The 14,060-nt window shown below is 60.4% G+C and overlaps 1 protein-coding gene across 3 annotated transcripts; it reads left to right on the top strand.

Moving 5' to 3' along the window:
- The first annotated feature begins 4,222 nt into the window (after positions 1–4,222).
- On the top strand, positions 4,223–11,607 carry GAL3ST1 (galactose-3-O-sulfotransferase 1). 3 transcript variants are annotated; one of them, XM_055797952.1, is made up of 3 exons: positions 4,223–4,601; positions 7,782–7,915; positions 9,309–11,607. In XM_055797952.1, exons 2-3 carry the CDS (start codon positions 7,791–7,793, stop codon positions 10,456–10,458), a joined length of 1,275 nt encoding a protein of 424 aa, XP_055653927.1. In that variant the 5' UTR covers positions 4,223–4,601; positions 7,782–7,790; the 3' UTR covers positions 10,459–11,607. The 3 variants fall into 3 exon arrangements, with proteins under 3 accessions (XP_055653927.1, XP_027636694.2, XP_005233248.1); XM_027780893.2 differs by lacking the exon at positions 4,223–4,601 and adding an exon at positions 5,940–6,019; XM_005233191.4 differs by lacking the exon at positions 4,223–4,601 and adding an exon at positions 6,213–6,597.
- The last annotated feature ends 2,453 nt before the right edge of the window (positions 11,608–14,060 follow it).

The raw sequence follows: 14,060 nt of genomic DNA, 5'->3' as shown, positions 1-14,060 counted from the left end.
ACAAGCTGAAACCCAGGAGGTTCTTCAGAACATCAAGAAACGCTTCTTCACCGTAAGGGTGACCAAGCAGTGGCACAAGGTTGCTCAGAGCAGCAGCGGAGTCTCTGTCCATGGAGACATCGTGACCAGGCAGGTTGAACCAGCTGGCCCTCAGAGGTGCCCCCAGCCCCACTGCTTGCAAAGGGCCAAGGCAAAGGTCTTTTGGGGCTCACTATCCCTCCCCCACCTTCCTGCAGCAAGCGGCCAGAATAGCAGTTTTGGGGGTGAAGGAGAGATTATTTTGGGGCTCTTGGCTGAGATAAAGCAACACACGGAGAAAGCAGGGCTGCCACAGCCGATGCCGGGGCATCAACCCCCTGGTGGCACAGGGCACATCTGGAGGATTGGCAGCCCTGGAATCAGTGCTGTTCCCCCCCTTTCCCCTAAATCCTGGGGACTTTTCTCCCAAAACAGCCACCCACACACATTTCCTCGCCGGGGCCTACACACGGCCCTGGGGCCTCCTCATGGCTGCCCTCCCAGGCACAGGAGGGTAACACCTTTGGGCAAGATTTATGGGGGGTTTCCCCCTTTTCCGGCTCATTTCAAAGGTTGGGAAGGGGTGTCCTGCAGCGGGGTGGCTTGCTGTGGGGATCTGAGGGGTTTTGGTGGTGGCACCCTCACCTCCAGCCACGGCAAAGGCTCTGGTATCCCACAGGGATTTGTAGGGACGTCCTCGTTTGGAGCTGCGCTGAATTTGTCCCATCACATGGGGCTTTGTGGGGACACTTTGTCCCCAGTTGTGGCAAACGCTGTGCCGTCTTGTGGGGGGACACGTTGTCCCTGGCCATGGGAACGGCTGGTTATCTCATGGGGCTTTTATTGGGACACCCATGTCCACAGCTCTGGGGAAGGCTGCTGCGGCTCGTGGCTCTTTTATGGAGATTCCTTGTTGCCAGGGCCATGGAAGCAGTGTCACCTCATGGCACCTTCTGCATGGACGCCGTGTCTCCAGCCGTGGCCAAGGCTATTTGTCTCGGGATTTCATGGGGACACCCTGGTGCTCAGCTGCAGGGCAGGCTGCACCATCTCATAGGGCTTTTTGGAGGACACTGAGGTGCGGGCTGAGCCACCCCATGGCACCGCTCTGGGGACAGGTCTGGCTGCGAGCACTGCCGGCCCTGGGGGTCGGTAGCCCCCAGCAGTGAGCCAGCAACAGCACAGATGGGGAATTGTCCCTAAAAGCCCACCTTCTTTTTTTCCTTCCTTTTTCCCCCCCCCCCTTCCTTTTTCCCCCCCCTTCCTTTTTCCCCCCCTTCCTTTTTCCCCCCCCTTCCTTTTTCCCCCCCTTCCTTTTTTTCCCCTTTCTTTCCCCCCCTTTCTTTTTTTCCCCTTCCTTTTTTCCCCCCTTCCTTTTTTTCCCCTTCCTTTTTTTCCCCCCCTTCCTTTTTTTCCCCCCCTTCCTTTTTTTCTCCCTTCCTTTTCCCCCCCTTCCTTTTTTCCCCCCTTCCTTTTTTCCCCCCTTCCTTTTTTCCCCCCTTCCTTTTTTTCCCCCCTTCCTTTTTTTCCCCCCTTCCTTTTTTTTCCCCCCTTCCCTTTTTTTCCCCCCTTCCTTTTTTTCCCCCCTTCCTTTTTTTCCCCCCTTTCTTCCCCCCGCCTTCCTTTTTTGTTTCCCCCACATTTTCTTACTTTTTTTCTCTTTCCCCTTCTTTTTTGGGTTTGTTTTTTTTTGGGGTGGTGGTGGCCCTGAGAGTCCTTTGCCTTTCTTTTTCCCCTTCCCCCTGCCCCCACCCCTGCCTTCACCTCTCGGAAAGGTGGAGGGGAGCTCCAGGGGCTGCACCCAGAGCTGGGCTCCCACCCTGGGCCAGGAGACCTTGAATGGGGCTTCCCAACCCCACTGCGCTGGGGCAGCCGATAAGGAACGGGCGGTGGGACCGGCACGCAGAGCCAGCCGCAGGCAGCGGCCAGGCTGCCCGGCCAGTGACCACGAACCGGTTGTGCCACCCCAATGGCCACCAGTTCCCCCTCTTTAACCAGCACTAATGACAGCTTTTCTGCATGATACAGGTATCTGACACACGCTTGGCCAACAAGTGTCTGATGGGGCCAAGCCCTGGCCCGGACAGGGTGTGCCACCGCCTGTGCCCCCAGCCAGCCACTCGGCTCCTCATCCAGTCCCTCAGGATCCCCGGTTCCAGCGCGTGCTTCCCCAGCGGTCACAGCTTCCAGCGTGAGTGCTTTGCTTGTACCCTCAAACCCAGGGGGATTGGCTCTACCCGCTCCCAGGTGGGGGGATGGGGGTGGGGGACGCTGTGGTGGAGCTCCCCTGGCGAGGGTTTATACCCCATGGGGTGTGGGAGATGGGGTGTTGTGGCTCCCCGCCTCATTTATAGTGCAACCCAAGGCTGTGAGCATCCCTTCGTCGAGCTGCCACATCCCGGCTGCCATGGTCCCCATCTGGCTGGAAATCCTTCAAAAGCCATCCCCCCAAAAAGGGGGAAACCTGGAATTAAGAGAGGTGCCCTGGGGAGAGGGGGGGGACACAGCTCCTTGCCCCCACGCCGCTGTTTCCAGGGCAAACCCAGGTAAGGGGATGAAAAGGTGAGCAGCTGTGGCAGGCAGCAGAGCCGGGGGTGTTATTTAATCTGGTGTCATGGTTATTTCTGGCAGCAGCCGTTACCCCGTGACAGGTGAGTTGGGGGGGCAGGGGGAAGAGGTGGGCAATAAACACCAGGCGTGACTCCTGCCAGGGCTGGGTGCAACTGGAAATGCATCAAATGAGAGCTGGGGGCAGGCTGCATGCTTGCTGCGTGCTTGGGCATCGCAGCAGGGACGAGTCTCCTGTCCCCATCCTGGCAGCAGCCTCAGCCTCCCCCGGGGCAGGCGGGCACATCCCAGCATTGATTTTTGGGGAATGTGTGGCTGCTCTCACTTGTGCTTGTTTGTTCTCCTCTGTTTCCTGGAGGTGCCCATCCCTCTCTCCTGCTCCTGGCACGGCCGGCACGGCTTTGGACTTTAATTTTGAGGAGCCAGATGGAATCCTTCATCCAGGGCCGTGGATGCTGGGAAGAGGCATCTGTCCCAGGACAGTGGGGACATGCCAGAGGGGCCAGCAGGGAGGTGGTGGCCCTTTGTCCTTCTTGCAATGACGGAGGATATTCTGGCTTTTCTCGTCCCCCAGTGCTGGCTGGAGGTTACGCAGTTAACTCCAGGGCGAGAACCTGTCCCACCGAGGCAGGGCAGGATGCGGCAGCTGCCTGCGATGGGGCAATAGCTGGCCGCCTGGGGCTCAGCAGGGTGACCTCAAGCCCCGTGGGGGCGAGCTCTGAACCCCAAACACCTCCCTCATGGGCTCGGGGCGTGCCGGGGCTGGCTGTGGGGCGCATCACGGGTACACCAACGAGCCCTGGGGCAGCAGATGCAGGCGCAGCCACCAGCAAACGCATGGGGCTGTCACCGCCTTCAGCAGCAGAGGGATGGTTGCGAGGGCAGCAGCGAGCACCGGATCTGGGCGCACAATGGGTCCTTTTCTGCCCCAGCATGGGGTGATGCACCAGTGGAGTGCCAGAGGGGACTGAGCCCTCCCCAGGGCACCCACTTGCCCTGCTGAGCACAGCCGCATCGTGGCAGGATGGGACCCTACAGGTGGTGGCACCCTTCAGCCCCTGCAGGTAGGGTGAGCAGAGACCCCAAGTCCCAGCACAGCCAGTGGGACTGTGGAAAGGGAGAAAGGCTGGTGGCAGTGCGGTGGCTCTATGGTTATCGTGCCGAGGTAGGGAGAGCACAAATATTGCTGCCACGAAGGCTCTAAAAGCCATTTAGAGTGGGCAGAAGGATGCTGCGGGAAGGATGGAGAGGTGCTGCCAGGGTGCCTTGGTGAGCAGGCAGCCAGGCTGGGGGTGTGGGGCCGCAGTGCCCCCCACCTCGAGATGAGCTCCAGGAGGTGCCATCTGGGCCACTAGCCATCCCACCGGAGGAGGATGGTGACTGGTGAGAGCTGGAGAGGAGCTGGGTGCCACTGCTGGGGGACAGCCATCATCACCTGCTCGGCCAGCAGCACCCTGGCTCCCACCGCCGTGGGTGCTGGGGGCTGGCGGTGGCGTGGCAGTGCAGGGGAGCGGAGGGGCCGGGCACGGGGCCGGCGGTGACAATGTCCCCGTTGAGGCCGGCACTGCAGATGGAGACAAGTGGCTCCCTTGTTTGCGGCGCTGGCAGGCAGCAGGCTGAATGCCTCCTCTGTGCCGCTGGGAGTGGGTGGGGAGACGGGAGGCCCGGGGTGGCAGCGGGCACCGGAGCCTGGCCTGGCTGTCCCGGGGGAGCCGGGCAGTGCCCGGCCGCATCCCCGCATCCCTCTGCCAGTGGCTTTCATTTCTTTCTCTTTTTTTTTCCCCCCTCCCCAGGCCAGTGATACAGGGCCGGGGCCCTTGTAATGCCATAAAGACCACAACTGGTGGGGAGGCTTTGGAAAAACCAGCGTTTGTGGGGAGCTGCCTGGGATGTGCTTATTCCATGTCGGAGCAGCTTCGGTACCCCCGCCCTGTGCCACCCGCTCCCCCTGTGCCCCGGCCAGCCCAGGAGAGGAGAGTGACGGCTCGCCGAGAGCAGCTTAAGCAAAGGAAAAGGTGATGCTTGGGGGTGGGGTGGGGGGGGGTGTGGTTGGGGGGCAGCTTTATGTGACAGGGTGCTGGGGGCACGTGGAGATGGGTGTTTGCACCCACGGCGGGTGTACAAGGGGTATGGGGAGGGGCTAGGAAGCACCGTGCCACCGTGAAATTTGGCGTATGGAAAAAAGAGTATGCCTGTGGGCTGGTAAGGGCAGGAGGAGCAAGCAGCAGGTGTGGTGGCTACAGGGGTTCAGCTGTAAAGGGAAAACTCAAAAGAAGGCTCAGGGATTTCCCCAGGGACTAGGGGACCTGCTGGGACAAGGGGATGGGGCTGCAGAGCCATGTGGCCCAGGCCATCCTGGGGGGTGACCCATGGCGAAATGGCCGGTGCAGCCACGTCCTCCGGCTGGGAATTTCAGCCAGCTGGCTGAGAGCTGGCACCAGGGCTGCCCTGCGGTAGTGGAAGCCCCAGGAAAAACATCTTGATCCCCACGCTTCTCCAGGTGAGCTATTAATAATTAAGCCGCTCATTTAAGGCAAAGTCAATAAACTGACTGGGTTGGGAGCTGTTTGCAAGAACCACCCCAGGGGAGCCAGCCAGGGTGGAGCTAAACGTCTTGGCATCCCAGCGCGTGGGGCCAGGGTGCTGTGCTGCCCCGGGGGGGTGGTGGGGTCCCCCCGAGGCTGGGAGCTGAGGGGGACATTAAAGGTGCCAGTTTATTTATCCATTTCGGCCCAGTTGGTGCCAGCACTGGCAGTACCGTGGCCCGTGCTGCGGCAGGAAGGGCAGCCTGCGAGCCGGTAGGATGCAGCTCCGCTCCCACCTGCAGCACCCACATGGGTGGGTTTCCCCTCCGGTGCTGCCCGGTTCTCACCAGTGGCTTTTCCAGCTAGTGCTGGCGCTGCGGATGGTGACCGTGGCACAATCGCAGCCACAGTGTAAGACCAAACCCTGGCTGCTCCCAGGCGTGTGAAACACTCTGGGCTTTACACTCGTGCTGCACCTTGGCGGTCAGAGCCACCTGCTCCCCGCACGGTTACACCATACATCCCCCATATGCCTGCCGCTCCTTGCCAGCGGCTCAGAACACTGGCTGGGAAGAGGCTGGATGCGGCCGTCCCTGCCTGACCCAGCGGTCCCTACCGCAAGGCGAGGGGGGAGCACTTGGGGGAGCTTGGGTGCACTTGTGGGGTGCCACCAGGTACCCCTAGCCCATCGGCATCCCTCGGCTGCCACGCCGGGTGCCAGGACAAGCTGTGCCCAGCACCCAGCCGCAGCCTCAGGCTCCGGTTGCATTTTCCATTCATTATTCATCGAGCTGGAAATCTCAGCGGCACGAGGTGACCCGGGGGGGAGGGGGGCTGGAGAGAGGGGGAGGCAGGCTGGAGCAGCAGCCCGGGCTCGCCATGCCCTGGGCACCCTCCGTGCTGGCCGGGTAACCTTTCTGCTTGGGGTTTAGCTTTAGAAATCCTGGGGGGGCTTTGCTACGTGGGGGCTGGGGTGGCTGAAATGTGTCTGTGTGTAACCCACTGCTCTCCCAGCCAGGATTTAATTCCTCCGATTTATCTGCTGGTGCTAATGGGGGGGGGGGGGGGGGAGGGCGGTGCTGCGGCAGGCATGGGGGGCTGCTGGGTTATTTTCAGGGGGTGTTATTCAGTGGGCAGCCGGGAGCACAGCCAGCCTTGGCTGAAGGATGCCTGGGAGCCAGAGCAGTGCTGGGGCAGCCGGCGCAAGCGGAAGCTCAGGGAGGTGATGCTGTTCCCACAGCCGCTAAATGGGGGTGCAGGGCTGGGGGGCTGCCCAGGGCTTTGTCCCCAGCTCAGGGGGATGCTGCCGGCCACCAGGCTCTGCTTGCAGCCCCCCAGCAGTGGGAACTGCGGTCACGGATGACGCGTCCCCTTGTCCTGCTGCAGAGGACAAGCCTGCTGCAATGCGGTCGCTGGCGTGCCGGGGCTGCCGTTGCCCCCTGCATCCCAGGCCTGTGGCGAGTGTCATCGGCGTGTGGCTGGGCAGGTGCTGCCGGGGGCCGGGGGGGCTGCAGAGGGGGAGCAGAGCGGGGGAGGGGGCAGCCTGCAGGGTGGCGGGGCTGGGGCTGCCTGCTGCATGCGTGTGTGCATGCATGCAACTGTATGCACGTCTGCATGCATGAGCATGCATAGACATGCATGTATGTCTGTGTCCTTGTGCATACGTGGGCACACATGAAGATGTATAGGTGTGTGCACGTCTGCATCCCAGTGTGTTCATGAGCGCATAGATGTGTGTGTGCTTGTGTGTCTGTGTCCTTCAGGGAGATTCATGAGTGCATACGTGTGTGTCCATGCATGCATGTGGAAGCACAAACACGCACAGACGTGTGCCCCCATGTGTGCATGCATAGATGTGTGTTTGTGTCCGTGTGTGTGTGCGTGCATGCACAGGATGGACACGTGTGTGTGTGTACGTGCACATGTGCATGCATGCCTGTGTGCAATTGTGCATGCATATAGGTCTGTGTAGGTGCAATCTGGGGGGGGGGCATCCTGCCCCAGACCCCCTTTGTCCTGTCTGTGTCAGTCTGCCCCCCCCGCCCCCGGCCAAGCACCAAAAGGTGCAGGTGCCATGGCCGGAGAGGAGCAGCGAGTCCCCTTGCAGCTGATGCAGCTGGAGGGCCAGGCATGGCTGCACTGGGTGCGTATTGCAGCATCCAATACGCCCAAAGCTGATGTAGCTCCTGGTCAGGCCTGGAGATTTTCCTGGGGAAAGGGACCCCAGCCACCCTTGGAAAGCTCCTACCCACGTGGGTGACTTTTCGGTGCAGAGGGAGCTACTGGGGCAGCCTGGCAGAGGATGCCCACTCTGCGGCTGGGCTGCCCCATGGCGCAGCTCCTTTCTTCCCCCCATTTCCAGCCCCACAGCCTCTCTGACTGCTCTTGTGTTGGGCCAGGGAGTCACTTCAGGTGGGCAAAGGGTGCGCAGGGCAGGCAGAGACTCTGCTCTTTGGCCACAAATCCATTGTGTCCTTGGCCGGGGGCACACCTGGTGCTGGCTTGCCTCTCTCCCAGCAGTGCCAGCACCAAAAATCCTGGTGAGATGCTTTCCAGGACCTTCCATGCCCATGAGATGCCCTTGTGCTTTATTCGCTCGTGATGTGAGTCACACAGTCTCCCTGGTCCCTGCTTCCCTGTGCTAATGGCTCTTCTCTCTGCTGGCCACAGGTGACCAGGATGCTGCACCATGGGAAGCACTGGAGGTCTATGTGCAAGGGGCTTGTCCTGGGGACCCTCCTGACCAGCTTCATGCTGCTGCTCTACTCCTACGCCATTCCCCCGCTGCAAGTCAGCGTGACAGAGTGAGTGTGGGGTCCCCACATGTCCACCCTGGCAGCTTGGCCACTCTGTTTCGCACCAGGCGCCCCCAACTGGAGACAGACTTGGGTCTTTCCAGGCTCTGGTGGCTCCACACAGAAATGTCCCCTTGCTACAGCCTCCTGTTGGAGACCGCACCCTGTCTCATGGGTGGGGGGGAAGGCGAACCCCAGTTCCCTGGGGGGCTGGGGAGGGATGCTCACCCTGAGGGGACCTGCTGCAAAACAGCAGCCAGTGCTCAGCTCCTGAGTGATGGAAGGGATGAGGAGGTGCAGGAGTCCCCCTGCCCACTGCAACTTCGTGTCCCCTGGGAGAAGGAAGAGCATTACTGGAAACGTTCCCCAGCAGGCAGGAGCCACAGGACACTCTATCAAGGGCTTGTCCTTCAAGAGCTACCAGAGTGCTGCCACATGTAAGCTCTCGCCCGCAGAGATGGGCACAGGTAGGTTCAGCGCTCGCTGCTGCCCATGGCAGCGAAAGCCGGCACTCGGCAGGGCTCAGCTCCTGGCCACCCCTCTAGCATTACGTTTGTCTAAGCTTATAAACAAGATCTGCCTGCGGGTGTTTCGTAAGCTGCGTGCCAGCCTGCACTGCTGATGGGATCATTATCAAGGATCAGCTTTTGCAACTTCATTAACAGTGTCCAAAGTCACTTGACACTGCAGCCTCTGTTCCCTGCTCCAGGCATCTTGGATAACACACAAGTTATTCTCAGTGTTCCCTGAGGGCCCACAAGCTCATCTGCAGAGCCATGCACTAGAATTATTTCCCTCTTTGCTGGGGTTCTGGATCCTCCACAACTCCTACAAGAGGTTGAGAACTTCCAGACTTGGCAAGAATGTTATCAGCTCCTGTCCATGGAGTTACAGCCACGGAGAACTTGTCTCCATGTGTGTCTTAGCATCACCTGCACCAGGGCCACCACGACTGTGTGCGTGGGGAGGGATGGCAACCCCCTACTCAGGCTGCACAGCTGCTGGTGGGGGCTGACCAATGTGAAGACCCCCATAGTGGCACATCCTCAGTGGCTGGGGTTGTCCAGGGGTGAACGAGCTTGGTTTGGTGGCTCAGAGGTGCATCTGATGCTGGAAGGCTCATATGGGTGGTGGGCTCTGCCCTGCTTGCTGGGGGGCTCCTGCTGGGTGGGTGCCCTGGTCCTGCTGGGCATGTGGCTGGGGATGAAGGGGGCTCTGCCCAAAGCTGGGCTTGTCCCTGCCAGGGAGCCTGGGTGATGCTGGGGACAAGCACCCATCCCCAGGTCCAGCACCCACCCCCAGATGCAGCTCCTTCAGGAAGGAAAATGGCCAAGCCTTCACGGTGGCTGGGCCACGCTGGCCAAGCTGCCCTCACCAGTGTCCTGTCTCTTCTCCCCACCAGGATCCCTGTCCCCTCCTCCTGCTCCTCCTACTTAGCCCCTGGCAAGTCCCCAGCAGTGGCCAACAGCACAGGCAGCCCCCCGGGATGGAGCTGCCTGCCCAAGCTGAACATCATGTTCATGAAGACGCACAAGACAGCCAGCAGCACCATCCTCAACATCCTTTTCCGCTTCGGGGAGAAGCATCGCTTGAAATTTGCCTTTCCCAATGGCCGCAATGACTTCTACTACCCCTCCTACTTTGAGCGCAGCCAGGTGCAGCACTACCGGCCAGGCGCGTGCTTCAACATCATCTGCAACCACATGCGTTTCCACTACGAGGAGGTGCGCAAGCTCCTGCCGTCAGATGCCACCTTTGTGACAGTGCTGCGGGACCCTGCCTACCTCTTCGAGTCCTCTTTCCACTACTTTGGGCGCGTCATCCCCCTCACCTGGAAGCTGACGGGAGAGGACAAGCTGGCGGAATTCCTCCGGGACCCCTGGCACTACTACGACCCCAATGGGTTCAATGCTCACTACCTCCAAAACCTCCTCTTCTTTGACTTGGGCTATGACAACAACATGAACGCCAACAGCCCGCTGGTGGAGGAGCACATCCAGGAGATAGATCGCCGTTTCCACCTCGTCATGTTGCTCGAGTACTTTGATGAGTCCTTGGTGCTGCTGAAGGACCTGCTGTGCTGGCAGCTGGAGGATGTCCTCTACTTCAAACTCAACGCCCGTAAGGGCTCCACCATCTCCCGGCTGACACCTGACCTCTATGAGAAGGCCACCTCCTGGAACCTCATCGACGCCAAGCTCTACCGTTATTTTAATGCCACCTTCTGGCGTAAGGTGGAGGCCTATGGGAGGGAGCGGATGGCCAAGGACGTGGCAGAGTTGCAGAGGGAGAACGAGAAGATGAAGAGCATCTGCATCGATGGGGGACACCCCGTGGATGCCAGTGCCATTCAAGAGTCCTCTATGCAACCCTGGCAGCCGCTGGGGGAGAAGTCCATCCTGGGCTACAACTTGAAGAAGAAGATCAACAAGAAGCACCAGAAGCTGTGCCGTAAGATGCTGACACCCGAAATCCAGTACCTGACTGACCTGGGGGTCAACCTCTGGATCACCAAGCTATGGAGCTATGTGCGGGACTTCCTGAAGTGGTAGGGGACAGCAGGTGCCCCCCTCTCCCCGGGGAAGAACCAGGTGCTTTCATTTTTCTTACTCATGGTGTCTTTTGGTTGGACGTGAGCAGAACCAGCCGGAGGCTCCGGCACCCAGGGTCGGGAGGACCCTCCATCACCTTCCTGCAGAGCCCCAGCTTGGGCAGGAGCCTGGGTGGGGGCTGCCATCACCCACAGGCAAGGAGGGCAGATCCTCTGCCTCCACACCTGCCTCTGAGGGGTCAAGGACCAGGGGCCTGGGGGTGGCTTTTTCCAGCAGGATCCACTACTACTTTCCCCACAAAAAGGCCAGAGGAGATATTCAGGAAGGACATGGCCTTGTCCCAGTGGGAGCAGGACATCCATCACTACGTCGCCAGAAGCACACCGTGGGTCAGTCAGTGCAGGCAGGGATGTGCCCAGCCAGCAGTGGCGGAGGGTCCTCCTTACCTGGGGTGGGCAGAGCTGCCAGCAGGGAACCTGAAACTCGAGGGGCTCCTCAAATCACCCTGTTTCCCTTGAGCCCTGGTTTTGGGGCTGCGTGTTGGAGCCTGCTGCACCACTCCGGCATGTTCCAGCCCATGGGTGTGATGAGTGCGGCACGTTCTCAGCCCATCCACAGCCATTGGTCCATGGCAGGCTGTGACCCGGAGCCACCTGGAGCCATTTGGCACCCCAAAAGCCCCGGCATTTATCAGCGGGCTCAAGGTCACAGCAGGCAAAGGGTGTCCATGCAGCAGGTCTCCTCCCAGCCCCCCATCATCCTGGTTAGAGGGCCCCGTGGCCCTGGTCCCTACAGGGGACATTCCAGAAGGCTCACGGGGTCTGGTGAGAACTGGCACGGGGAGGAGATGGGGAGTGGAGCGGGATCTGGCAGCCACCGTCCCAGTAATGCCATCCCCCCGGCATGGGGGGGTGCTGAGGACAGAGTCTGTTCCTGCCCCATAGTGGGGACAAAACTCGGGCGTCCCAGCCGGGCTGGATGACACTGGCAATGCCGCGTCCTGCCAAGAGTGGCCCTGGCCGGGCACAAAGGTGGCACCCGCAGCTGAGCCTCCCCAGCAGCAAATGGACCCCACCCAGCCCCCAGCCTGTGTTCTGCTCCCTTTGTAAAGACCAGAAATAAAAAAGCAGTTCTACTTTTGTAAGATAATCGTGTATTTGCCAGTTTTTAACACAAGGATGGTCCAGCCAACTCCTTCTCTGGGAGCAGGTTGGGGAGGAAGCGACACCCCCTCGCACCAACTCCTGGCACACGCGGCAGGATGCTCTGCTGGTCCCTGCTCCCCCCAGATCTGCTCTGCCTGCGGGGCGGCTCAGCAGCCCTGCAGGGTCCCAGCTCTGTGTTCCCAGAGGTGGGGAGCCCTGTCCCCCCAGGGCAGCGCTGAGGCACGAGACTCCCAGCATGAATGGGGTGCCTGGATTGGTCCTCATTGTCCCTGCAGAGCCGCCTGTGCTGCTGGGTGCTGGCTTGTGATTCCCATGGTGCGCAGATGCCACCAGGAAGGTCTGCTGGTTTTGCAGGGACACCAGCACCCACGGGACAGCCGTCACGGGTGACACAACCCAGTCATGCCACTGGGTCCCAGCTGTGCTGCTGGCAGGTGCACCCCATTTTCAGGGGTGGCCCTGGGACTTGCACCGGGGCTTCTTCAACCGAAGCACCAGTGGTACCGGGGTGGACATGCACCCTAATAGCCATTCTGGGGCCACCAACTCAACTGCACATGATGCTGCCCACAGACACTGGGTTGGTTGCGGGGGACACAGAGGTGCACAGGGGGCACCTGCCTGAGGTCCACAGGCATCTCCCATGACATGCTGAGCTCTCTTGCTGGGAGCAGATGCCAAATCCCACCTCAGCCACCAGTTGTCTCTGCAGATGGGGGGATGGAAAAGCCCCTTCTGAGGCAGGAGGTCGGTTGCACAGCCCACCTGTGATGACATTCCCATGGGGACGTGCTCTGTGTCCCTCTGTGCCCAGGCCACCAGGTCAACCCATGCAGAGGGGGCTGTGATGGGGTTTTGGGGACATCCAAGACAGGCAGGAGGCACAGATGGGGACTTCACCAGGTCTCTGTCCTGGCTGTGACCAAACTGCTGCCTCAACCGGGCTACCTGTGCCCCCAGGGCTGCCTGTCCTGGAGAGCAGCCAGTGCCCTGGGGTGGGGAGCAGCAGCTGTGTGCTTGCCTGGGACCAAAGGGTGGCAGGAAAGTTCTGCTGAAGTCCCCTGTCCCAGCACCCTCCTCCTATGGGTTTTTGTTCTCAATAAACGGGACCAAGCTGGGACTGTGGGTCCCCAGGCTTGTGTGGTGGCACTGGGGCTGGGGCTGCCAGCAGGACCATAATGGGACAAGGACTGTGTGATGGGATCGGCATCATGCATGGGACCATGACCGAGTGGTGGGATCAGAACCGTGGTGGGCCTAGGACTATGTATAGGACGATGAGGTGAAACCATGCCATGAGGTGGGTCAGGAACATCCATGGGAACAAGACTGAGTGGTGGGACCAGACCATGTGGTGCAACTTGGACCAAGGAAAACTGGTCGGACCAGGACCACATACAGGACCAAAACTACATGGTGGGACCAGCATCATGCATGGTGACCAGGACTAACTGGTGCATATGGGACCATGCAGTGGGACCTGGACCTTCCTCAGGGCCAAGACCCCATGCAGGACCAGACTGAGTGGTGCAACTGAGCCTGTGTGATGGAACAGGGGCTGAGCAATGGGTGCAGATCCTTGTGATGGGGCTGGGATGGCATGTAGGACCAGCCCCACACATGGGACCCTGATTGACTGCAGAGCAAATCAAGCAAATCTCCAAAAGCCGGCAGCACCAGCTGGAGCCCATTGGCACCCAGCCCTGGTCTTTAAAGGTCCCCAGGGGTTGGAGCTGAGGCTGCTGCTTGCTCAGGATGGGGCTGTGTTGGTTGGTGCTGGTGTGTGGGGCTGTGCTGGGAGTGGCAGGTGAGTGGGGCTGGGACCTCCTGGCTGTCTAGGTGCAGGAGGGTGGTGAGTGGCCCTTGGTTTTACCCAGTGCTGGTTCCTGATGCCCTCCTGGACCTGCTGGTACAGGTTTTCTTGGTGGAAAAGAGACTTTCTGAAATGACCCTGACACTCCAGGGATGTGTGGTTGGAGCCAAGGGGCTTGCCAGGGGCTCCTTGCACCCTCAGGTCTGTAGGGGCCTGGTTTGGGTGGGGGGACTAGAGCCACTGGTGGGGTATGTAGCTGCTGGCAATGGTGTCCCATCCTGTGAGCAGCTCCTGGTCTGGCCCCAGCCTGTCAGCTCCCAGGCATACCTGGTGCTGAGGGGGCTGGGGACACTTAACCTTGCATTTTGGAACACCCTTGTGGAACACCACTTCCTCCAGCACGCACCACCACAGCGACTAAAGTGACCCTGTGCCAGGGCCTGGCCACCAAGACCAAGGGAGGTCCTGGCTGGGGGAGCTGGGGATCGAGGAGCACCCTGATGTGCCCAAACCCAGCTGAGCTCCTGAGTGCTCTCCCTGCCTTTGTGCTGCTGGCACCTGTCCTCCACCAGTCCCAAGGACATCTGAGGACTTGGATGTCCCCACTGTGTCTGAGATATGCT

Source organism: Falco peregrinus, chromosome 2, assembly GCF_023634155.1.
Source record: "Falco peregrinus isolate bFalPer1 chromosome 2, bFalPer1.pri, whole genome shotgun sequence".
NCBI classification, from domain to species: domain Eukaryota; kingdom Metazoa; phylum Chordata; class Aves; order Falconiformes; family Falconidae; genus Falco; species Falco peregrinus.
The sequence above is the reverse complement of the archived record's forward strand: the minus strand, read 5'-3'. Positions and strand labels throughout refer to the sequence as shown.